Raw genomic sequence first — 26454 nt, 5'->3', positions numbered from 1 at the left:
AAATAATGTTTTAATAGTTGTACTCATGCCTTGAGTATCTACTTTCAAAACTTTTTGAAACAGACTTTTCAACGCTATACATTTCTGTCAAATACTGCTGTGTTTTGACTGAATAAAATGGAACTAAAACGCTTTTGAATTTTCCAAACACCCTGCGCCACTCAAACACAGGCAGGCAGGCAGTGGCGGCGGCGGCGGCGGCACTTTTTAATTCACACGTTGACAGCGCCCGCCTCCAGATCTCCGCCCCCCCCCCGCCACGGGCTAATGGAGGTTTGGAATGCGACCGTATGGGGGGAACGACATACCTTGAGTTTCCCGGCCAGCTGCTGGTTCTCCAGAGTCAGAGTCGTGATCTTGGCTTGCAGAGCCGAAACCAGAGCTGCCGACGCCGTCAGGCCGTGTTCGACCTGTCAGCACGCACACACACAGACACACACACACACAGACAGAGAGAGAAGATAACAGAGTGGTGAGGACGACCACTCGCTACCTGCTGGAAAAGAGAGCGAGCTGGGACACGTCCGGAGCTCAGGTGAGACCTCCCTCAAGAATGTCCAAGGTGAAAAGGTTCAGCGGTGGAGCTCCATCCGCCTCCACTTGTAGGAGGAGAAACTTCCAACTCGGCAGGAATTGAAGTTGGAGGTGAAAAAGGAGTCACCACGAGGAAGAATGACTGTTTATCTTCAGCCAATTTGAATCCGTAAAACATGAAAATATCATTTTAAAGAATTAAAAATGCAGCTGCATACATCTGCACCTCATCCTTCCCCGTGACCATCCTCCGGTTCGCCGCCTGTTTTTACACCAGAGCCTCGCGTCCAAACACGTCGGCCTCGTCTTTCACTCTCTCTCTCCCTCTCTCTCTCACTCGCTCTCTCGCTGCCCACCTGTGTGTCCGGCTGGAGGAGCGCCGCCATCTCCACCGTCTGCCTCAGGTCCTCGATGGTCTCCAGCAGCATGTTCCTCTCCACCTGGAGCTTCTCCACCTCCCCTCGCAGCGCCGTCCCTCCCACCTCGTCCTCCTGCTTTTTTAGAGGGGAGGGAGGGAGGGAATGAGTGAGGGAGGGAGAGGGAGGAGCAGAAGGTGACACAAAGAGAAGGAAGGGAGACAGTGAAGAGTGAAAGGTGAGAAACAAAAGCAGAGAAAAAGAGAGAAGTGCTGGTGAGAAGACGTCAGGTTGTTGGTACAAGTGCTTCTGAATTTTCCAGCTCCTTCTTTTTTTTATTTCTTAATTTAACTCCCACCTGGTAGTTGAATCTTTGGGGAGCGTCGCCCTTGTTGGACGCCGGCGTCCCAGTGGAGCTGACGGCTAACGGTGACGAGGGGGCCGAGTTCTGCAGAGGGATCAGAGTCACTGATCTCAGTTCACAAAGACTCAGCGCGTGCAGGTGATCACAGCAGTACGACGAAGCTGCAGCTGTGCGTGGAAACATGAAGCTGTGGCCCGCAGAAACCGACTCATGCACTGTGATTCAGTGATTTAGTTTTACCTGCAGGGGGCTAATAGGAGGCGGCGGAGGTGCTTTTCGCTTTTTTGGAGTGGTGATCCGCTCATCGCTTAGCTTAGCTACTTGATCATGCTGAGGAGTCAGTGAGAAGACACAGAGAAGAGGAGGAGGAGGAGAAGAAGAGGTGTGTTCAGTGCTGGTTAGTAAGAAGAGCCAATCACTTGAGATTTTTTATTTCCCCTACAATGTCGGCAACCGAGAGAATTTTCACCGCTCGAGATTATAGTAGTCCACAAGATACAGAAGTAAAAACTGACTGCAAACTACAAAAGTCAGAGGGCTAATTTAAATTTAAACTAAAAATCAAATCAATCCTCTCATTAAGGACGACTGGCTGGGAGTCGAAGGGCGAGATGAAAGCTGATGAGTGAGTCTGGGGTCTTACCTGAGGACTTTTGGGAGATTTTGGATCTGCTGGAAGGAAACAAGAAGCACAAGTCAACGATTTGATTTGAGGTGAGGGGGGGGGGGGGGAATGCCGCTGTGCAAGGAAAATGACAGAGACAATGTTGTCCACTAGATGGCAGTGCTGATACTGTGTTGACGCCACAGATGAAATTACATTTTACACATCAAATATATATTTCTACAGAAGCCCAGAGAGGACAAAACTTTGTTTCTTTGGAGGAAAAGTTCATCTTAAAAATGCTAATATCACCACAAGATGTCACTGTTTCCCACACAAAAGTTACTGACCCTAAATTCTCCCTTTCACCACCCTGTGTGTGTGTGTGTGTGTGTGTGTGTGTGTGCGTGTGTGTGTACCTGGGATCTGCTGCAGCCTGCTCAGCACAGCGCCCAGTTGACCTCTGACCTCCTGGCTGCCCGACATGTTGGCGTAGTGTCCGAGGTCGTGGCCCTGTGAGTCGACGGCGAACGGGTCGGCCCCTCGCTGCACCAGCACCTCGGCCACCGGGACGACGCCGGCCTCGGCCGCCAACATCAACGCCGTCCTGCACGAAAAACAGACACTCGTGACTAAACGTCAATTGAAAATGAACAAAAGCAAAGCAGAAAATGGATGAAATACAGCTATTTTATGACTTATTTACTATTAATATAATTTGATCAAGTTCGGCGGGACGGATTAAAAAGCTTAAAGGAGCGCATATGGCCCCCGGGCCGTAGTTTGCCCGAACCTAGATAGAAAGTATTCACCTGGCTTGACGCAGACATATGGATAGACACGCCCACCACTCGTCTTCCTACCTGCCGGTGTTGTCGGCGGCGTTGACGTCAGCGCCGCGGTCCAGCAGAGTGCCGCACGCCTCGGCGTGACCGTGTTTGGCGGCGCACAGCAGTGGCGAGAAGCCGTCCTGAAGGGGGTCGATAGAGAGCAGACGGTCGACACGTCAGAGGAGGAAGAGGAAGAGGAGGAGGAGGAGGAGGAGGGAGCTTGCGTGTGCGTAAGTCATCGCCGCCTGACAGGAGGCCGCGAGCCGCCACGGCAGGTGTGACGGGTGTCGGTGTGGCGAGAGAACTCGCAGAGCCACGTGAAGAAGAAGAGGGAAAAAAAAAAAAAAAACCTTCCCAGAGATTTTTTTTTTCCCCCAATAGAAAAAAACAGCGAAGCCAAAGGGGCCTCGGTCTCTGGTCGCTTCAGCGTTTTGGGAAAATCCCCACAGCGGCATATTTACGGCCGTAAATGAACGGTGTCGGCTGGCAGCGCTTCATCAAACCCGCCGCTCCCACGTTTTTCAAACCGGCGCTGACGTATCGCCGAGCCCACATGACCCCCGGGCCAACACAAACATTTGCTCTTGCGGGGTTTTTTTGGGGGCTGGTGACAGAATCCATGTTTGATTGTATATGAAGGCAACGCCGCAGACCTTCAGAATAAAAGCCTGCGGGATAAACAGCTGGGCTGCTGTGTGTGTGTAAATGACGACTTTGGGAGAGAGACGTGACCTTCACACACAGCGACTGTGCGTATGTTTTTGTTTTAGCACAACAAGTCGGTCTGACTCAGCCAATCAGAATCATTTGAAAGAAAAGAAAAGTTGACAGTTGGTCTCCAACCGCTGCAAACCACAAAAGAAGAAATACAGGAAGTGAGTGTGAGTAGCCCATTGATGTATCATAAGAACTGGATACTGGACTGGCAATATGGCAACGAGCCGATCTTTCGCAGTGGCCACTCGAGGTACTGCAGCAAAAAAAAAAATCCCATGGAGCAACCAGCAGTAACGAATCTGAAAGGTCTGTTATTAACTGGGAGTGAAGTTTATCCAACGACATCATTTATTTTTTAACGTGTCCCTTCTCCTTTTCCAAATTATTTCTCCGGGCTTTTTTTCACGTTGCGTGAAATAAATCAAAAAGGATTTTTTTCACCGCGTCTCAGGTCCCGTGAGACGTCAGAGTGACACCGTTTCAGTGACCAGCAGGTCAAAGCGCCTGAGCAGCGTGACCTCTGACCTCTTCACTCTTGCGCAGTTCATCTTAATATCCCAGACAAACGTTGTGCCGGACCAGGGGAACATTCCTCCAGGGCGTTTTTCCACAGAGATCATGTTCCCAGGAGCGGGATGGACAGAAAAAGCAGGAAAAACACTCCTCCTGTCGACGTGGAGGCTCTAGAATTCAACCGATGTGGAGGAAGAAAAAAAAAAATGGGGCCAAAGAACATGCAGGCAGGAAGCGTGAAGTGCGATTTGTGTTTCATATTACAAGACTGCTGCTGCTGCTGCTGCTGCCGCCAACACGCCACCGAGAACAAAACTATGTTGCGGCTTCGAATTCCTCACAGCAGACTTGAAGACTTCAACAGCTCCGTGTCTGCTGGACACGTCTCCCCTTCAGAGCTTCAAACCTTCAGGCCTCCAGGTTCGGAAGCTCCACATGAAGGAGTGAAGGAAGACAACAGCTTTATTGTTGACTGTGACACAGTTTCTTTCCCTGCGGTTCAAAATACTGGCAACCAGGACGATTCGGAGCTTTGATTCAACTACTGCGGGGGCCATATTGTCGCATTCAGCAGCTCCCATGACCACTGACGTGTTCTGATCCACACTGAGCCGCGTGTTTTACACACACACACACGCCCATGTAGCCCTATTTCTGAGCCGCAGCAGCAGCAGCAGCAGAAGCAGCAGGGTTCTCCGTTTGGCAGATGTTTGTCCCGTTTCCCCTCCGAGTTTATTGCATTAAATATAGATCAGGTGGAGATATTTTCATTCTGAGCCCCTGAGGCGAACAAGCTGCCACGTTCTGCTCTCTGCATCAGCAGCAATATGATCCAGATGACTTTTTTTGAGGTGGGGGGGGGGGGGGTCCACACGGTCACCAAGACACACAAACCTGCGCACAACTTTGGGCTCTCAACCACCCAAGTATCTGCACCAACGCAAGGCTGCAATACACCTTCAATAATTCCCCATCTTTTAATCTCACCGGGTGTGAGTGAGAAACCTTTTGCACAAACGATTGCACTTTTCAGTCTCTCAGCAGTCACACAGGTTTAAAAAAAAAAAAAAAATGTTTTAAAAAATGGCAGCGACGGAGACCACAGGTCTGCGGTGAGAGAGCAGCGTTCCCACAGCCGCGGAGGAGGGCTGGGACGAGACGGGAAGGAGTGGAGGAGCTAACAGGGTTACGTACCACATCTCTGAGGTTGACGGCGCTCTTCAGTTCGCACAGCAGCTGGATGGTCTGGACGTTCCCGCTGGAGGCTGAGGACACGACAGAGAGCGGCGGGACAGTGAGAAGCAGCGGACAGAAAGTCACAAGCTGCGTTTCCATGACTCTTAGAATTGAGACACCTAAACATCGCAATAAAAAACTGGTCAAGGAAGCACCTAAATTTCGAAAAAAAAAAAACCAAACAAACAGAATTTTTTTTCCAGATAACTCAAGCATATTTAGCACTCTGTTTACAGCCTCCAGCTAAAACGCTGGCCTTTCGCTTCAGGGGAAAACAACTGCTACTGCTGGACCTTCCACACGTTTGGAATTGGACAAAAACAAGGAGGTCTCAGGGGGTGGAACTGACAACTGACTCAGATACGTGTTGACGCAGTAGCAGCGCCCTTGGTGACATCACAGAGGGCTGAGTCTCTGGATAAGCGTCTAAGAAGAGTTGTGTGTCTCTCACCAGCGTGATGCAGAGCAGTTCTCCCCGAGCCGTCTGTAGCATCAGTGGGACATTTGCTCTGCGGGTGGGGGAGGGAAACACAGTGTTAAGCGTTCAAACCACAGTGACTCATTAAATCACGAGTCATTGATTCAGCGAGTCGCTGACGCTCGTCGCGGCTCACCTGAATGAGCTTCTTGCAGCATTCCAGGTGACTGTGTCTGGCAGCCAGGTGTAGCGGGTTGAAACCTTGAAGACAAACGAAAAAAAATAAATAAAAATACTCTGAGCTTTCGGCTGAACTCTGCTGAAGGATTTAATGAGAAATCAAAAAAACAGCTGAGAGAACGAAAGAAGACCTCCGGCGTCGGCGACGGCGAGGTCGGCTCCGTGAGCCAGGATGACGGAGAGACACTCGGTCTGACCGCGAGCGGCAGCGACGTGGAGGCTGTCGGCAGGAGAAGCAGAGCAGAGGGAAAGTTTGTTATTGCAACAGAGTCACAGTCACTGCACCAGGTTCACACACACACACACACACACGCACACACACACACACAGATGAAGAAAGACTCTGACTAGCGTAGCATCGATGCTGAGAGTGAGTTCCACTTTGTGTTTTATTGCCCTTGGTACCAGGAGCTGCGTCAGACGTTGATTTGATAGGTGTGAAACTGCTGATTTGATGTGGCTGAATGATGCAGACGGACCAAAATGTTTTTTTGATTACAAGGTATTCGTCCTTGACCAAATACTTAGAGGAAGCCTGGGCTGACAGAGCAAAAAGTACATTTAGGCGAGACATCAAGTCTGTTGCTCTTTTATTTCAGTGACTCCTTTACTGATGTGTCCACCTGTGGTGAGTTGTGCCGTCATCTACAGGAAGTGAATGTTATAATTTAATACAGTTTTTGTGGTGTGTTATAATCCCAAAAGGGGAGGAGTCCTATTTGGACATGAAACAATAATGAAATTCATTCATTCATTCATTCATTCATTCACAAGTTCAGTGGTGGAGCTGCACAACTGCAGCAGACTGAGAACGAATGGAAACAGAAACTACACGCGCGATGTCTCCTTTAGTGTGTGTGTGTGTGTGTGTGTGTGCATGTGTACCGGCTACACACACACACACACACACAGACGCACACACTGTGGTGGCCACATGCCGTCCTCTCAGGTTTTATCACCATAGATACGGTCGACTCGTCCTTTGTCGGCCTTGAAAGGATCCCAGTGTTGAGGTCCTGAGCCGCCACTTCATTGTGGTTTGCAAAAGGCTGAGTTTGCATACATGTGTGTGTGTGTGTGTGTGTGTGTGTGTGTGTGTGTGTGTGTGTGTGTGTGTGTGTGTGTGTATGTGTGTGTGTGTGTGTGTGTGTCGCAGTCGTACAGGGAGGAAAAAGGTCAAGGATCTGAGCTCCCGTTGGGACACATCAAGCCCTGTGCTGTCTGTGTGTTTGTGCCTGTGTTTTCAGGGGGATGTGGAGGTCGGCTGGCTGGCTGGCTGGCTGGCTGGCTGGCTGGTCGGCCAGTCGGCGTCGTGTTTCAGACACGAGAAGGAGGTCAAACATTAACCGCGGAGAACTTTATCGTCACCCCATCGACGCTGCCTCCCTGGGAGGAACAGCTGTATTTTTAGATGGGCCGTTAAATCTTTAACGTCGGCGTGCAGCGGAGCGTGGAAGTGGCTCCGCCGAGGGCTGGAAACTGGGCAGCAGCGAGCGACAGAGTGAAAAGTGAAAGTCTGACTCCGACTCGAAACGACCCACCGTTGACTTCGAGTGAAGCCCAACAGCTTCTGAGCGCGGTCGCACGACTAAACGTGACTAAAATACCAGCGAGTGGCAACACTCGAGGTTTTTGAAAACAGCCAGCGAAGACTGCGATTAGTGCTTGGTGTTTCTGATTGGTTGAAAATGAATCAGATGTCTGTCAACCCAAAAAATGAGTTCATGTTTGTGGATGTGACTCATTTTTGGATTGCCGGTCGTCTCGAGGAACAGGTGGAAGACTTACGCCGATTTGCCCTCGCCGTCCAGCTTCACGGCGCTGGCGCCTTTCTTGGCGAGGAGCGACACCACCTTCTCCGCCTCGCCGTGCTCCACCGCCGCCAGGAGGCGCTCGTCGTTCTTGTTCCACTCATTGGTCTGTAGGGGGCGAGATTTTCCAGAGAGAAAAACATAAAGATAAATAATAAAAATTAAACAATGACACAATTCGATGGCAGATGGCGGCTGTATGTATGTACAGTATGTACAGTATGTACAGTATGTATTTATGCCTTTAAAATCCATCAGTGATTCTCACTGCAACCTCTGGCCAAAAAAAGAAAGAGAAAAAAAGAGAGAAGAGGGGGAGTGGATGTGAGTAATGTGTCTCTACAGGAGAGAAACTCTATACACACACACCCACACACCCACACACACACACACAGACACACAGAGGCGCTGACACACAGACACATTGGGATTGCTCCCAAGCCGTCCGGACGGAAAGACGTCCAGTCCTGAAAATGTTTCAAGCATGATCTCACACCAAGATGTTGTGATGATGTTGAGCAACATCAACATCATCACCGGTCCAAACACACGAGTTCAGCTGCGGCCAAAAACTAAAACACTCTCAAGAAGAAATAACTAAAGAAAAAAAAAATAAATAAAAAAAACTCCAGAGCAGCAGAGCTGCCAGGAATTGTTGGGAAAACAGTTTGTAAAGGAGGAAAAAAAAGTTTTTATTTTGTGAGTTTACAGCAATTGTACAGCGTGAAGTGTTGCGCAACTTGACGTGGCCGCTGTGCATGCTTCAACCTTTTCATTTTGATGCCAAATGAAGGAGCTACAAGAGGTTTTTGGGCTCATATTTGGATGAAAGACTTTTGAAATTTACAATGAACTAACTGCTGATACCAGTGATACCTAGAGAACAGCTCAGCAATGTATACAATATCTCTTATGTGTGCAGTTATCTGTCTATGGCCGGTGTGTTTATGCATTTTGCATAATGATAGATTGTGCATGAATGTTGAAGGACTTGTAGATGTTTATGTACTTTTAATGTCAATTGTTGTATTGTTTTGGGGACTATAGATGAAATTTAGCAGCAGTGCCATGTCTGGCATATTTACAGTGAGTACTCATGTACTCAGTCAATATGCACTGTCTTGTCTAAATAAACTTGAAAAAAAAAAAATATATATATACCATATTGTGTTTTTGTTGGTTCAATACAATAGTTTTATCACGATAGTTATAACAATGAATGCCAAGCCAAAGTGCAGACATTGTAAAGACACACTGCCTCTTTATTGGCTCGTTTGCTTGTTTTGACCTTGTGACCTCATCCTCTTATGAGCGCAGGTCAACGGCAAAAATCACCCCAATTAACCCGCCAGCTAATAAACCACACCGTGAAAACAAAAAGAAGTTCAACCCCAGACCCCAGTTTCCACATCCGCAAATGTTTCTAAAGCAAAGACACTGCTGCACTGCGGCCTGGAACAAACTGCGGGAGGTGAGATGTTTGGGATGGTGGGGGGGATCCAGAGCTGAGGGGGGCCTGGCAGGCCTTCAGCTCTTAAACTCCCCCGCAGCCGCCCGCTGCTGGATGTCAGCGGTATTAGATGTGAGCAGATGGCCCAGTGACCTTACACGCGATAACGGGGTGAACTGCCCGACCCCGATAAACAGCACCGCCTGCACACTGTACCCTATTTCAGGAGCCGCAAAATAGCCGGCGTGGCAAACACCCAGACGCAACCGCCGCAATACATTCTGCACCGGTGGTGGAAAAAAAATACCCCCCCTAACCTCCCCATCCGAGGAATGACAACCGAGAGTCACCGATGTGGAGCAGCGGGGAAAATAAAGATGCTAAACTGTCGCTGAGTGGAAAGACTTTGCTGTTGCTGAGGCGAAAAAAAAAAAAAAAAAACCCATCGAGAGAGGAACGCCGGCGGCGCAGCTTCAAAGCGGCGACGGGCGAGGTGGGACGCCGTTTAGGAGGTGGCGAGTAAGACGAGACGGGACGGATTTAAAGAGAGTTCCGATGGGAGGGGGGCGCGCATGTGATCGACCCCGGCATTGACGGCGATATTCGCAGCAACTTTCGCGCAAAGGTTAAAGCAACTGCAACTACAAGGAGGGAATTGAAACCTCATAAATAGAACATGAATAAGAAAAATAGCTCAGACTTAAAACCACGATGAAAATGAATCTGAGGCAAAAACAATGGAGTGATAATTCGGCATCACGAGCAAGTAAAAGCGTTTGGTGTCTGCTGCAGAAAAGAAATCCCCCTGTGATCTCGTTGCAGAATTGGGTCAAAGTCTGTTTCCATAGTATGTGGCGGCAACAAATGTATTCATGTATCGGCGCACAGTGGAGCAACGCAGCAATATGAGACAAAAGAAGGAAGGAAGGAAGACACTCCTCAATATTCCAGTCCAGTTAGAAAAAAATGCAATTGCACTATTTATATACGCAGTGAGGAGCCGCTTTGATATGGAAAACCCCATAAAATTATCTTAAATGAACAGAAGGGAGTCAGTTTCCATCCAGACACAAATTGTAAACACACACACACACACACACACACACACACACACACACACACACACACACACACACACACACACACACACACACACACAGAGTTGAGGTGATTGTTGGGGGCTTCTTGCCCCAGTTTGAGCCAAACCTTCAAAGAGAACGCCAAAGGAACCAGAGGAACCAGAAGAACCCAGACACTAAGCCAGCGCTGTTTATAATTCAGAGATGGAGGCCATCAGGAAGTGTGGAGCCCACTGATTGGATGGAGAATATCCGTGTGTAGTGGAATAAATGCGGTGAAATAAATTCTTCCATCAATCTCACAGTCTCGGAAAACTGTGGAACATACAGAAACATTCCCTCAGATCTCCCAAAAATCCCCGCAACACAATTAGGCATCACTTCTGGGAGCCGGCAAACATTTCTCCCATCCAGACTCTTGATTCAATTCATGATTTTTGAATGACTTATTTGAGGTTGAAAATGTATCTGAGCTGCAGAGAGGTTCTCACAGTGAAGACAGGGAGAATTTCAGTAGAAGCTCATGGGGGAAACAGCTTGCAGGCCTCGCCGCCACCGCTGCAGCACATCAACCTCAAAAGCAATCCGACCTCAGCGGGCAGCGAGCGGAGAAACCTGGGAACGAGGAGCCAAGACTGATGTTATGAAAACAAGGCCAGTGTTCCTGAAGCTCCTGAAGCTCCGGGGTCACGGCGCAGCGGGACGGTGTCGCCCGGTTCACCGGCTCGTCACTTCTTCTCGTGGAAATGAGGATTTCATCACGCTGCTGTCAGCAGTCAGCCGCTTCCAGCTATAAGCAATTTAAAGGGCTGCATTTTTTTTAAGAGGAACTTTATTGTGCTCATATAGAGGATAGCTAGATAGAAACAGTGTGTTTAGCCCACTGTTTGCAGCCTCCTTTTGGCTTCATGTTGAAACTCGCTGACAGACTTGACAGATTATCGTTAGAAGTCGCTAATAAGAGGGAATCTTGTTTACTTTACGGGTGAAAAAGAGGAATTATTACATCTGGTGATTCCTTATTACTTTATTAGGAGTGACTTCTCTATTAGCTTGACTGCAGTGTGTGTTAACGCTCAGATATGCAATATCTTCAGTGTTGAGGATTAATCTCAAAATGTGCCTTTATATTTTATCTATTTGTTCATTTACTTTTAATTTTGGCACTTCTGTGATTCCACAGAGCTGCAGTCAACTAGTGCCGATGCATCTTGAACAAAAAACTAAAAAAAAACAAACAAAAGCGAAAGTGAAATCTCTGCATGCAGGAAGAGGGCACGGGAAAAAAGGACAGAAAAGAAAAAACTGTCGTGAACAGAACTAACTGAGAGGAGGACGGGAGGAGGTCCGGTCGCCGCTGATTTGCTTCAGCGCCTCCCGACCAAATGAGGGATGAAGGGCGACGGCGGCGGAGCAGCATGACACTGATAGCACTGCGCTACATTGTCATGGACAGGTTCCAGTGGAGCGGAATGCACTGCTCCACTTTGGGGGACACACACACACACACACACAAAAACTGGAGGGCAGCCACAATGAAATGATGGTGCTGGAGGAGAAGGTGTGAGTTCACGACGTGTCTCAGCTCCAAAAAAAAAGGGGGGGGGGTGCACAGAGAGAGAGAGAGAGAGGGACAGGGAGAGAGAGAGAGAGAGACAGAGAGAGACAGAGAGAGAGAGAAGGCGACAGGACAGAGTGTTCGTTGGCTCGGTTCAGGGAATTTCATATACTATTTCTTTAATCCAGCAGTTAATAAACTCGGAGCCAGTAGGACGCAAAAACAAACAATGTGAGCCACAATGATTAAAAAATAATAACGGACGAGCCAGAACTCTGAGCTGTTTCTCTTCTATGAGCAGCAGTGTTGATGTTGGACGGCGGCGTCGCAGCCTTCAAGAGCCAATCGTTTATGGCTACCATGAAAATAAAGGAAGAAGTTCATTTACTTTCAGTTTAGGGCCCAAAAAAATTCAAAAGTAAATACAAAAACACACACAAAAACAACTCCACATCCTGCTTCCGACCAACGCGTTCACATCAAGCCCCCCTCTGACCCCCCCCCACACGTGAACCCTGCTTTTATCGAGCGGTGCAGGCTCAGCCAGCGCCGGGCCGGGCAGCTCGGGTTTAGCCTACATTAGCTCGCTGCAGCAATTAGTCACGGATCACTAATCCAGAGATTATGAACCAGTAAAACCAGCGCTGCTCCACATGCTGTCTTTGGTCTGGGAATGGATGGGAGGGAGGGAGGAAGGGGGGTGGGGGTGGCGGGGGCACACTCGCTCTGAAAGCGGGGCTCGTTTTACACCTGCTGGCTGGTTGGCTCAGTGTCGCTCGGAAGCCCCGCCCACTTCAGGGTTGAAACAACTTGCGAGAAAGACCCGCATGCACTGATTTTGCGTCTTTAATGATTTCAGGGGGCAGGGCCGCCGTGCATGATCGATTTGTCTAATAAAAGAAAGAAAATTCCAGGGAAAAAAAAAACACATTTAGCCTGTTGTTTACAGCAGCCAGCTAAAAACTGGTGCTTTGTTGGGATCTTGGAATCCAGACAGCTGGCGGAGAGGAGGACAAAAACCAGGCGGTTTCAGAAGGCGGAGCTAAAACCTGGCTGGGGGGAGGTCACCTAACCTCGGAGAGTTAATAGGTGAGGTACCGTCTCCCTTTGTGACATCACATATAGGGTTGATTGTCCTTTCCTGGGACACATGCTGTTAGAAAACACTGGAAAAGCACACGATTGACAGCAGGGAACTTTTAAAGCCCTCGAGGAGTTGTTCTTTTTTCCTGCTAGTGAAACAGGGTTGTGACATCACATGGTACAATGATGTCACAGAGTGGGCGGGGCCAACCGCCCACTCAGCCACTGACACACGGTGACGTCACCTGTGTTGGTCGGCAGCACTCGTGTCAGACGAGCTCCGCCTTGACTCCTCTTAAATCTGCAAAGGCAGGAAGTGAGAAAGCGCTCACTTCCTGTCTCGCCCTGCGCAGTTTCTTTCCCACGAGGCCTTGCCAGCGCCGCCCGCCTCCCCTCGTCCTCGTCCTCACTCTCGCTCTGGTTCTGGTTCTGGGGCTGAGATAAGTGTGTGTTTACACAGAAGAAGGCGCAGGGTGTGGATGGCGGTGTTTGTTCGTCTGCGGCCCGACGCTCATTAGGACGCACAAAGGGCGGGCTGATAACACCGGGCACTTCCTGTTTGTCCAGGAACAACAGCGTCCCAAGGACGAGAGAGAGAGAGAGAGAGAGAGAGAGAGAGGAAGAGAGAGGGACGGGGGTTGGGGGTGTCCAGCTGCGTTCAAGGAAAAGTGAAATTCTATTGAAATAATTTAAATTAAAAAAAATAATAATAATAAAATATATATATATACACACACACACACACACACACACACACACACATATGTAAAATATATTATTTAGAAATATAATAATATTATTTAACTGAAAAGAAATTTAAAAGAAGAAATGATTAAAATGAATAGATGAACCTGATTCTGGTGGACATGGGGAAACATGTCCCAGCTCCTTCAGTCCCATCAGTGTTTTGATTGTCTTGATTACATCTTCAAACACTCACAATCCACTTAGTTTACAGGAGCTTCAGCATCAAAGTGCCCAGCTAACCGCCGCTCATCAAGTGTGTATGTGCGACTGTTTATTGACCCGCTGGTTTCTGGCTCAACTCTCTCACTGGTGCTTTTTTATTCCCACCTCCTCCTCCTCCACCCCCTCCTCCACGTCCTCCTCCGCTCTCTCTGAACTTCCTCAGTTCTCCGCAGAGAAAACAAACCCAGACGGGGAGTCGGCCGTCCCCTGCATCACTGTAGATTTCAGCCCAGTTAACCAGAGAAAACGTTTACTTTGGAGAAGCCGGAGTATTTCCTGCCCACGAAACAACATTTTTCTAGGACTTGGAGATAAAGCAAAGGTGTTTACTCGACTTTGATTTTCTCCCTCGTCTGTTTGCTTTTACTTTGTTCCGACGTGTCCAACGTGCACGGTTTGTGTTGCTGTGTTTTTGTTGTTGTTGTTGTTGTTATTTTTAAACTCCCCTCTGCAGGATGTCTGAGGTCCAAATATCAGGCGGCAGGAGCTTCTTCAGCCGTGATTTGAGAAGAACGCTTCCATTTCTCCTCACCTGCTGCTGCTCAGTGAGCCCTGTTCTTGCGCCGTCTCGGAACTCTGAAGTTAATCCTTTCCCAGAAGTTTTATTGTAAAGGGCAAAAAGCTAAACTCCTGCATATCCCCGGGAAATGCCATCAAAGTCCGGGAGCCGCTTTAGGAGACACCTTGCGATGGATTGAGGTTAATATTTGAAGCGGGGAACCTGAGCCGACTCCTGACACGCCTGATTATATGGTATTTGGCCGGACGAGCGGATCGGCCAACCGGGTCTCGCTGCTCATTACGCAAGAACAATAAATGTGAAGTTCAGTGGGAAAATAGGAGGGTATCAAACTGGTGAGCGGGAATTTGATGTATATAATTTAAAAAAAAAAGGATATAATGGAACCAAGGCATTTGTAATGAACAGGACAGACAGACAGACAGTGTGAGGGTTGAACTGACCTGAAGCTCAGAGTAAACGTTTTGCTCTTCCATGTGATCTATTTCACCCATCCATCTGGGTAAGAGCCCAGAGAGAAAGCTTAGAAGAATGGAGGCCGCTACAGATAATAACTGCCCCATTCAAAATGGGCCAATCGGGGTCGTTGCGTCCCAAAACCAGGGGGGATTGGACAAGAAGCCCTCTGGTGGGGCCGTTTGGTTCTTCGCTCTTCCCTCAATGAGGACCTGTGGTTCCAGTCCGGATCATCTCAGGACAGCAGCGCCGTGTCGCTGGGACCGCCCCGCCGCCGCCGCTGTTTACGATCCCGCAGTATCAGCTTCCTGTTGTCGCTAAAATCTGCCAGTTCCTCCCTCTTCCTGAAGAGGACGCCGACTGTCACCTCAAACTTCGGCCAACTAAAGATCATAAAAAACCATTCTGATGGAATATCGAAGCTTTTTGGCTACGCGAGGATCTCGACCGCCGAGTCTTCGGCAATCCAGCCGCCCGGCCGGGGTTAATGATACACAGGGAGCAAACGGAAGTGATGGAAAGCGAGGGCCAATGATTGACGCGTGGACAGAATCTCTGCCCTTTGATCAGACTGCGGCGATACGAGCGGCTCGTCTGCGAAAAAAAAAAAAAAAATCAAATAAAACCCAGCGGACGCTCAAGATGCCAAAACTTCCTTCCTTCCTTTCTGCTGGGCCGCAGCTGAAACCGCTTACACTGCCCCCTGCGTGACACACGCACGCACGCACACACACACACACACACACACACACACACACACACACACACACACACACACACACACACACACACACACACACACACACACACACACACACACACACACGCACACACGCATTTCACTCTGAAACTAAATACCCCAGAATAAGGAGAAGGAGTCGACGCCGTAGCAGCTAAACAAAGACCAGATGGTCGCTCTCATCATGAGAGATGCTGCAGGATTCAAACTGCGTGTTTCTCAAACTACTTTACATCCTTAGAGTGGCAACTCTTTCCCTGGAATACCTGCCTGAAACAAACCAAGAGTTGAGTTTAGCGGCGCTGTGTGGAAGAAGAAGGACGAGGGCCAGAAATGTGCATGAAAAGCAAAAGAACAAAATAAATTGTTTTTCTTTGGTTTTACTTTTGCCAGGATCCTGACTGACCATGAAGATTTATTGACCATAAATGCAATCAAAGCACCTTTGAACGGTGAACTGCAGCTTTGCAGACTGCCTGCCGCTGTCTGGGAGTGACTCACTTCACGACCCCTGCAGCTCTGCAGGGAGTCCCGACCTGCCAAGACTCCACTTTGAAAACCACTAACTGGAGGCATCTGATCGTCTCCCAGCGGGGCCGTAAAAAAACACAGCGACGCTCTTCCAGACTCTCCCGTGTTAAAGCAGCCGAATTCCTCTGGGCAGACAGCGCTGGGACTCGGCCGCTGCCCTGATTAACACCCAAAGTCTGCCAACTGTGGCCGCCTGCCGCCCAGATTAACGGAGCAAAGAGGACGACGAATTTCTGGAAATCCTGCAAACTCATCTTATACACACGCACTCTTAGAATCATGACAGTTGCAAAGTAAAGTGTGTGAGTGTAAAAAATATTAGCCTCAACAGGCATGACTGCATGGTATGCAAAAAAAAAAAAAAAAAAAATGCTTTCCAAAGTTATGAAACGCTTTTCTACTACTGTATGAATCAAAACCATTGCAAGTGAGTGTTGAAATAATTTATTTCATTTATCATCACATTTGGTGATAATAAAGTGGCAGAGCTGGGTACGGAAGAGGATTAGGGCCACAAGAAGAGAAAAAAAATTAAGATCCAATTCGAGAATAAAGACGGAATGTCGAGATTAAAGTCGAAATTTTGAAAATAAAGAATTTCGTCTTTTTTCACGTCGAAAGTTTTAATTTATTCACGAAATTACGTCTTTTTGTACGTCGACTTTATTCACGAAATTTCAACTTAAAATAAAGATCTCCTCCTTCCTGTAATATTTATTTCTCCTCCTGTGGCCCTAATCCTCTTTCGTAGCTGGGAGATGGAAAGGAAGCCTGAGGCTTTCAAACTCTCAGGTCGGCCGTCGGCCTCCGCTGGCGCTCTCACGTCACACCAGTGCCATCGAGAACGAGAACACACACACTTGTCCTGCCTGACCTCCTGCTTTATGGCTCCAGTGGAAAGCCCCTGCACACCCTCTCCTCCCCCTCCTCCTTTTGATAAACAACTTGCGCACATGAAGTCTTACAAGGTCACAGTGACCGACGGCCGTTAAAACCCGGAGTGACCCTGCTTTGATGCCACCGTCCCCCCCTTTTTAAGAGAAGACTTGCAGAAGAAGAAGACTTTTACGGGCGTGACGAGACCTCCGCTTGGAGGGGTGGTGGTGGTGGTGGGGGGGGGGGGGGGGGCGAATAGCCCTCGTGCAACACTTCCTCCAGACACAAATAGCCTTTCCTGCCCTAAAAATAAGCAGCACTGGACGCGGCGAGCAGGCGGCCTCGTGAGACCCAGCGGCCGCTCGTAAAAGTGGAAATAGTATTTTCCTCAATTTAGCCAGACGAGGAGAGGAAACAGAGCCGGTCAGCTTGCAGTGAGGGGAGTAGAGGGCCGCTTTAATGGGCTCCGAGGAGAGAATTGGGGGAAGCAAAAGCTTAATGGGAAAACACTGTAGCTACTCAACACTGTCAGCTGCACTTAGAAATCAAAAGACAGATGGTCGGATGGGTTTTTCTTGAGTGGAAATCAAGGTGGGGGCATCAAAAAGGGAAGAAAGAAGAGTTTTTTTTCCCCTTCAGTTGAACTGAGTCTGACCCCGTCCCTCATCCATACATTTATCTTTCCATCCATCCATCCATCCATCCATCCATCCATCCATCCATCCATCTCCCAGGGAGAGCACCGCTCCACTCTTCCAGCCTTCTGGGCCAAACTAAACAAGCCACTGGGACCAATACTGGTTTGACATCGACATCGACATCATCGACATCACCATCATCATCATCACTCTGCATCAGTCTTTCCACGGCACCTCCCCCACCTTCCCTCCCCTCATCAGCAGCTTGTCTCCGCGGCGGCGGAGGCGCCACCATTATCAGCGATTACACGCCGTCTGACAGCTTTACATAATCCGCAGCGCAGACCTGAGCCGTGCAGACCTGAGCCGCGCAGACCTGAGCCATGCAGGACATGCACCGCACCAACCGCCCATCCCACCTCCCCCACCTCCCCCACCACCACCACCACAAAACAAACATGATTAACAGTGAATAGATTCAAATGCAGCGGAACAACTAGCTGGGATTACTATTGCTAGCGCCGCTATTTACATCCTAGAATAACAAAACAGACTTTTCCATCCACTAGGTGGTGCAATGCGCATGTGGCCGGGGAGGGACTAAACAAAGGTGAAAAAATTAGAAAGAAAAAAAAAAGGGGGAACAATAAAAGTGTTTGAAGAAGCAGCGATGCCTTGATCGTGCAATGCGGCGATCCGACGAGCTCCTGCAGCAACAAACACGTCACAGAGAGCGCAAGTAAACACACAGCGGAGATCCCGGAACTCCCGGAGATCCCGGAGCTTCACGTTCCAACTGACGAGCAGGTTCCGCGTGCACAGAGCGATGAGGAATAGGAAGGTGCCAGGGGCACTTCCTGTTTTAATTGGATCCATGTTAAAGCAGGCCCTGAGTTTATCGACTCCCCTCCCCCACCCGCCCTCCCTCAGCTTGTTCAGTTGCATGTTTGTGTGTGAGTGTGTGTGAGTGTGTTTACGTTTCAGCGCACTTTCAGCAGTGCAACTCTTACGGCTCATAAATTGCAAATGAATCCCTCTATTAATCCGTCCATCTTTGGCTGCTGCATTTTAAACTTGCAAATCGTCTTTGTCATGCTGGAAAAGCAACATTCCCACTTTCAGGTCTTTATTTTTCAGGCCAGATTCCAGCGGAGCACCATGTCAAAGTTAACAGTGAGAAATTCCCTTGATCTAAGGAAATGCAGCGTATTTAGCCCTCTGTTGACAGCCTGCTGCTTTGCTAGCTCCTCCACGTGTTTTGGATTAAGGCGCCGGTGGTGCCTAAACCTGCCCTTTGTGACATCACAGAGGTGTGATGTTGTGGACACTTTGTCAACAGTCGTATCCAGGATGAAGCGCAGCAGGACGGCTGGAGTCTCCTGCTGACCCTGGCTGACCCTCCTCACCCACTCCTCCCCCCCCTTGTCCTCCTCCTCCTCACCCTCTCCTCCTGCAGCAGATTGCAGCTGGCTCATCTCTGAGATGCAGCTGCCTACTCTAATACCGTCACTCTGCACCCAGCCAGGGGCAAACCAGTCCATTCCGAGCCGAGCCGAGTCCAGTCAGGACAATTGAGGCTGCGCTTCCGTCATAATTGCAGCGTGTTTGTGGTATTATATAAACTCCCTTCACAACTGATGCATCTCCACTATTTCTGGTTTTTTTTTCTCAATAAAATGCAGTCTGTGGTGTCCTCCGGGCCTCATGCGTCCTCCTTCCTCGTCCTGCTGCGCCTGCCGTGAGACGGCGAGACCGGTTGTTTGTGGTCTGAAAATATTTTCAGGTCATCCAAGCAGCGGCTCCAAGTGTTTTCAGATGACCGCCATGTGATTTTCTCCTCTCTCTCTCCCGCTCGCTCGCTGTTCCAGTTACCGCCGTGCACGCATTCCATGACTCAACTTGATAAGAGGGAATCGGGTTCCTCCCACATCGGCGTCAGATTCGATCACGTTAGTGAGAGAGAGAGAGGGAGGGAGGGAGAGAGACTGAGAGAGAGAGAGAGAGAGAGAGAGAGAGAGAGAGAGAGAGAGTGAAGCCGCCAAACAGCTGCGAAGAGCGAGAGGAGACGCCGTAATCTGCAGATCAATTAGACACGGAGTGAGCAAAATATGCCCTGTGTGTGTGTGTGTGTGTGTGTGTGTGCCTAATCCTGCTCAGTCTAGCAGCTGGGGGGGGGGCAGCTTTTAACTGTGACAGTGTGAGGGACTGGGTGAGGGTCTAACGCCAGCACTGCTCTAGCAGTGTGTGTGTGTGTGTGTGTGTGTCTGCACTGGGAGTCAGATGGCAGTGTGAGAGGATGAAGTCATTAGCAGCAGCTCAGCTAAAACAGCAGGACGGAGTCGTTAAGAGGGTCTCCAGAGGTTTTCGACCAAAACGGCGCCAAACTGATTACATCACATCTGCGTTTTCGGAGCTGCGCCGCAGCTTTGGCCGTCGCTGCGTCTCTGAAACCGCAGTGAACAAAAAGATGGGCGAGCATGTGGGCAAACAAAGCCCGAGATCTTGTCTTGTCGTAGAATTTTCATGGACATGCAGACATAAAAACCCTTCACTCCTCATCCTTAGAAGCAACCGTCCTGCGTAAAACTACCCAGTCGTCCGTCCGTGGTCGTCTCCGGCATCAATTATCCTAGAACGCTGTGTGCAGCAGCAGCAGCAGCAGCAGCAGCAGCAGCAGCAGCACACGAGGAGGTGCGGTGAGAACGCCGGGCCAGCCGCTTGGCTTTCACCGCGCCGTCGCCAGAATAACCACAAACCTCCGACATGTCTGACGGCTCATTGTTTAGACGAGGCCCACGGTGGCCTCACGCCAACACACTTCCCAGAAACCAGATTACACCGTCTGCCGGTCTCTGTCTCAGACACACACACACACACACACACACACACACACACAGACACACACACACACACACACACACACACACACACACACACACACACACACACACACACACACACACAAAATGATCCTCATGTCAATCTCAGAAAAGTTGCTGAGATATATTTCAGAGATGAGTTTAGACAAAAAAATAGGAAAGGCTCGAGCAGTAGCAGCAGCAGCACACACACACACACACACACACACACACACACACACACACACACACACACACACACACACACACACACACACACACACACACACACACACACACAGGATTGAAGAATTCCTCCAGTTCACTTTGACCTTGCCTCGCTACACACCTGCTCCCTGCAGGCCGACCAGGCGGCCCCGCTCGTCCTCCTCCCCAAGCTGGAAGGAATGCGAGGACGGAGTCCTGCTGGGCTCCATTTAAAGCTGCACCATATTCAAGGATCGCAACACTAGCTGCGTTTCCATTACCCCTAGAATTGCGCAAAACCTAAATATGGCAGTAAAAATACTGCCAATGGAAACACCTAAACTTAAAAAAAACCCTCTCAAATATGGCTAAAGGGTTTTGACTCTGTCATGAGGTGGTTTTTCAGATGTATCCATATTGAGGTACATCGCAAAAGTGTCATGGGAACACTTTTTCGCATTAACGCGTCACCGGACGTGACGTACGGGGTCACGTGACCAGTTCACTTCAAGTGAAAATGGCGCGTTATGTTTGGACGGAGGACAGCGGAATGTTTTTTTTACAAGTAATCAAAGAGAAAAATAGAACAAGCGTTCTGCAATTGTACTTTGTCGAAATTTTAGAAATATCGCTTTTAATTTGCGATAAACTGTAAAGGAAACGCAGCTACTGTCTGTGTGACCAGGAGGGAGAAAGCGGGAAGAATCTCATCGGACCCAATCGCCTCAGTTGGCGAGCAGCAACATCATTCCATTCCCAACAGCTGAAACAAAACTTTAACGTTAGGATGTCGCTTTTGATTCCTTTTTCTTTTTCCCCTTTCGGAGCTGCGATCCTTAAGGATTCAAGAGCGGCTCGACATTCCTCGCAGGATGAAAACGTCACACGGAAGAAGAAAGAAAGAAAGAAAGGAGCGCACGTGTGCTACTGCTGCTGCAGCGGCTACATTTTTCTCCGAGCCTGAAGCCTCGCAGGAATCCGTAATCCACACACGCACAACCTAATCCGACCGGCTCGTTACTGTAGCCGACGCACGCTCGGCGTGGCGGCCTCGTAAATTAAAAGTAAAGTGGCGCTGCAGCAGCAGCAGTGAAACTCGGGGAGATGAACGAACCCGCCGGCACGGCAACGACACGCAAACAAGGCGCCCGAGTCCGAGAGCGAACTGAGCTCCACGCACGCTGAGGTTTGCCCTCAGCTCGAGCTGAGCTACAGTTTTTTGACAAAATTGGATAATTAGTGGGCCGACCACTTGGCCAAGGAAGCCTCTAATCCCAGGAGAATATGATCCTCACATTATGAAGCCTCGACTGTGACAAAGTGCCTGCGACCATCAGAGGCCGCAGCCGGTCGAACCTCCCGCAGGTCTTCACGGCCGATCCGTCAGCCCTGGTTGCTCTGGGCCCTTCGTCATTCTAAATGGAACGGTGCCGGACTCCCAACAGGGAAAACGACTGGACGGTGTCCCATTTCTGAACCCGGGCTTCTTATTCTTTCACCGAGGCTCCTCCTGCCACGACTCGTCAAAATGTTTGCTGCAAAACACACCTGAGGAGCCTCCAAACATTCATCACGCACTGTTCAGCCATTATGTGACGGACCTGTTGCAAAAAAACGAAAAATAACTCAGTCGACTCCTTGGAGTCCCTGGAGCTCACGATTTTTGCACAAGGGCCCACGAAAACCTTTGGATTGTCCTGTAAACTCTCTCTGATTTGTCAGGGATGCTGTAAACAGTGTTTAAAAATGATCCGAGTCCAATGACTCTGCATAGTTGGTAACCCACCAACAATAGCTGCTGTATTCATCTCAAAAGCCCAGATCTTACTGTCCCCCTTCCCTGCACTGCCAGGTTCGTATTACAGTAAGAAAAAAAACATCTTGTTCTCTCCCCCAGAAGGTTTCTCCCTTTTTGAGGCCCCACGTTGAGGAGGTGTTGGAGTGAAGGTCTGCACCAGGCTGGGAGAGCAGGAGGAGGAGGTGGAGGAGCAGGGGGAGAAAGGTGGAGAAAGAAGGAAGAAGAGGAGGAGGAGGAGATGGAGGGAGAAGTTGTGGTGGAGGAGGAGCAAGGCGAGGAAGAGGAGAAGAGGAGAAGTGGAGGAGGACCAGGAGGAGAGGAAGACAGGAGAAGAGGAAGATGAGAGGTGGAAAAGTGGAGAAGGAGAACCAGGAGGAACAGCAGAGGAGAGGAGGAGAAAAGAAGAGGAGAGGAAGCGGAGGAGGATGAGCTGGAGGAGGAGGATGAGGAGGAGAAGTGGATGAGGAGGGTGAGGAAGAGGATGAGGATGAGGAGGTTCGTCAGAGAGAATCAGCAGCTTGACTTGAAAACCCAGATTCCTCCACATGCTTTCTAAATGTCTAAACATCTGAAAGCCTCGGCTTCATACAAAAGCACATTTTTACAGGCTGAACTGAATCAAGTCGCTGCTCACATGATTTTCAAAAGAATAAAACAGCTTTTTTTTTTTTTAAAGTGCGGGTGAGGGGGGGTGGGTGAGGAACATTCCGGCAAGTCGCTGACACACGCGGCCCAAAATAGAAGCAAGGAGTGAATTCCAGTGCATTACGGCCGGCCGGGGGTTCTATAAAAAGCGGCGGAATGACTTACGGCTGCGCGGATCAACATTGCCCCGCCGACTGAAACACTTCCTTCCACATATCACAAGCATGACCACTGCAGCCCGTCGCCCGGCGTGAGCTGTAAAGCCGCCACTGATTTAGGGGCCCATCAAAACCCAGAGAGAGCAGCAACCCGAACTGCCTTTTTAGGAGCCTGGTTAGGTGCAAACAAAGAGACGTTTTCTTTTTTCGGTTTTTCCTCTTTACGGGCAACAAAACTGAGAGAGAGAAAAAGGAACAATCTTGAGCCAACACTTTGCATGGCCAGTATGTGGAGTCATGATGACAGCATGGGGCTTGTTTTACTGCGGGACTCGTGGATGAGCTGCAGATTACCGAGGGGTTCGAGACCAAACGACAATTCAAACTGTCATTTTTTTCTCTTTGCGAAAAGTTTAGCCCTGCAAACTACAAACGCTGGACCACAACACGACAACAGTTATTTCAGGGACCGGTGCCGAACACCACTGTGCACAAAGCAGCAGCAGCAACAAACCGTCTTCCTGCAGCTTAAAAAGTTGCAAAAAAAAAAATCACCCCACAAAAGTTAAACAAACTTCCACTTCAACTGCGAACACAAAGTTCTCCTTCTCCCAACAGCAGTTTCAGGAAGAAGTGAGACTTCCAGCGCCGCAGAACATAAATAAAGTCTTCTGAAACTATGCGCACACAGAGCTTATCACAAACGCCGAGGGCGAACTAACGATCTGGAGGACTGCCAGATTATTTTTTGAAAAGCAGATGTTTATTTATGACTTCACGGCAGCACCGGGGCCAAAGTTTTCCCTTCTTTCCTTGCAGGTTGTTTTTTTTGCGCAACCAACCAACCGACTGACCAACCAACCATTCCTCCTCCTCCTCCTCTTTCAAAAAAAAAAACACCAACAAAAACAGCAAAACAAACCAGCTGCATAGCTGTAAAAACACGGATTAATGAGGGTTGAATCCAAACAATCAGATCTCCAACTGACTCGTGCGACAGCGTGCGTGGGCGTGAGCCCTGCAGAGGCACGCACGACTGCAAATGGCTCCAGTGGCGTTTCCAAGCAACCTTCACATCCACCGCTCGTCCCTTTCTTCTGCGCTGCATGCCGCCTACGGCCGCCTACTTCATCCAAGGCCGGCTATTTCAGCAAACATACACAGTCCCAAACTATTTTCCTGTTTTTTCAGTTTTAAACAAACAGTGCAAGTTTTGTTTTTTGGGGGATTTTTTCTTGCAGGGGAAGACGTCGGACCCAGTTGGACCCAGGTGAACTTCAGGCTGCCAGCAGGAGCAGTTGTGACCTTTTGCTCGCCCCCGCCTCCCCCTCCCGTACAACAATGGATGCCATTGTGCCGTCCTGCATAGCTGAGCGAATCTGCAATGATTTGCTCAAATATTAGGCTGCGGCCTCGCGCAAAACTTTCAAGCTGCCGATCGAAAATCTGCTTTCAACTCTGGGGTTTCTCTGCATCCGCCAACCCTCAGTCTTTCCCAACTTGCCGCCAACCATCTGAAATCTTTTTGCGGCGGACGAGCGCACTGATTGCACGCAAAGACGCCCTGCAGGGCGAGGGATACGCTGCAGGACACGCCCCATCATCTCCTGACAACCAGCCAGCGTTGAGTCATCAGCTCACTGCGTCGGCCAACCCTCTTCACTCCCGACACTCCCGACAGGAACTCGTCCTATTCATGCCGCCATCCTGACTCTTTCCCGTCTCGAGGTTCCGGTCGCTGAGTCAGCTGACGGCGAGACGCCTCGCTAACCCCGACAGACGCAGGAGTACTCAGGGGAAAAAGTGACTAAAATAACAACTCTTTGCTCCGTGCGGCGAACATAACATCATACTTTCTGTTTTTCCCAACCTTGTGACCCCCCCCCCTCCCGCCGACATCTCTTCAAAGTCTCATCTCATGACTCGCTCGGCCGGAGCAGAAGAGGGAAGCTGGCGTGTGAAACTGAGCGCGGCAGATGTTTTGTGTTCACCAGTGTCATGCAGCAATGCAAACCATGCTCCCCCCCCCACCCCCCCCTTTTCTTTTTTTTTTTTAGACATCCATCCAGGTATTTTGTTTTGGGGTTTTCAAAGAAAGCAAAATATCATCGAGCCTCGAGGCGCCGCTGACCACAAGGTAGGAGGAAAAAAAACAAAAAACAAAAACCCTGCCGTTAATCACCCGCAGCCGCCCAGACATCCACAGACAGTGACTCAGCTGCGCACACATGGTTGCATCAACATGAACTCCAACATGTGTTGAAGTACTTACATCGGTTTTCCTGAACTTGGCTTTGAGGCTCTTCATGTTCGGCCCATGCAGTCGTTGGCGCGCTCAGTCCAAAGCTGCAGAGAGTGGGGGGTGGGGGGGATAGAGAGACATGTTCAGGCTCAAACTCACCGCAGTCTATTTGCTTTGACTTGCACAAGAATTGGGAGGTGATAGCGAGGAGGGGAATTCAACTACGAAATAAAAGATGGTGTGACGAGCGTAGGTGATAATGAGGCGTAAACGTCCGTCTGGGCGGCCGCAGAGAGTCGGCCCCCCACTGATTCCTAGGAGCACAGCGGCGCCCCCATCAGACTAGGTTTCCATTAGGGACGCGAACAATGAATCCATTAAATAATCAATTTAATCGATTAAATTAAATGAATCGCAATTAATTGAACATTTTTTACACTGGATATTTATTTATTGTTAAATGGCGTTGTGTATACCTGTATACCTAGAACAAGTTAGGGCAAAATCGCCATCTATCATTTAATCGGACTAAGCTCATAATTTGGGTTTTCTCATTTAATAGGACTTCTCTCCTTTTCAGCGTGTTAGTTTCCGGGTTTCACCACCGTCAGCGGATTGGTCAGAAATTTACAAACGTGCACAACATCCAGTATGACTAGCGAAGGAGAGAAAAAAAATAACAAAACTTCCCCACAAGCACATGTGGTTCAGGGTCTTCATGCTGAGCGATACCTCCCAGGGCTGAGGCAAATGTAAAGCATTCTTCTGGTTAACTCTCCCTCCTTCAAAATAGTGACTAATTGTGGGAATGGATTTGTTTTATTCCGACTCAAACCCCGCGGCCGGAGATGGAATCTGACGCAGAGTCGCAGCCGATGAGGATGTTTTCAATCACGGCCGGGCCCTCTGGGTTGTGCGGCCACCGTTTGATGCAACTCAACTGCCTCTCGTGCCCGGCCAACCTACTTTTTTTTTTTTTTCATGCCAAAAAACCAATAACTCATTCCTGACGTATATCTGTGTG

The 26454-nt window shown here is 49.3% G+C and overlaps 1 protein-coding gene across 9 annotated transcripts in view; it reads right to left on the bottom strand.

Moving 5' to 3' along the window:
- The window catches only part of rai14 (retinoic acid induced 14), a 32831-nt gene that overhangs the window by 4680 nt on the left and 1697 nt on the right, over window positions 1-26454 (bottom strand). The window contains exons 2-14 of one of the 9 annotated variants that reach the window (XM_076044785.1): window positions 25461-25534; window positions 7601-7731; window positions 5944-6032; window positions 5769-5833; window positions 5606-5663; window positions 5113-5183; window positions 2722-2828; window positions 2278-2465; window positions 1898-1926; window positions 1495-1584; window positions 1249-1338; window positions 891-1028; window positions 309-410 (exon numbers count right to left, since the gene is read on the bottom strand). In XM_076044785.1, the coding sequence (XP_075900900.1) occupies window positions 309-410; window positions 891-1028; window positions 1249-1338; window positions 1495-1584; window positions 1898-1926; window positions 2278-2465; window positions 2722-2828; window positions 5113-5183; window positions 5606-5663; window positions 5769-5833; window positions 5944-6032; window positions 7601-7731; window positions 25461-25496 (1194 nt within the window). In that variant the 5' untranslated portion in view covers window positions 25497-25534. Of the gene's footprint in view, window positions 1-308; window positions 411-890; window positions 1029-1248; window positions 1339-1494; window positions 1585-1897; window positions 1927-2277; window positions 2466-2721; window positions 2829-5112; window positions 5184-5605; window positions 5664-5768; window positions 5834-5943; window positions 6033-7600; window positions 7732-14725; window positions 15002-25460; window positions 25535-26454 lie in introns of those variants that run through there. The other 8 variants (XM_076044781.1, XM_076044783.1, XM_076044784.1 and 5 more) reach the window with 8 other exon arrangements.

The sequence above is a fragment of the Nelusetta ayraudi genome, unplaced genomic scaffold (assembly GCF_046127955.1).
Source record: "Nelusetta ayraudi isolate G7.1 ecotype Tasmania unplaced genomic scaffold, CSIRO-AGI_Nayr_v1 ptg000083l, whole genome shotgun sequence".
Lineage (NCBI taxonomy): Eukaryota > Metazoa > Chordata > Actinopteri > Tetraodontiformes > Monacanthidae > Nelusetta > Nelusetta ayraudi.
Note: the sequence above shows the minus strand (reverse complement) of the source record. Positions and strands in the feature narration are given on the sequence as shown.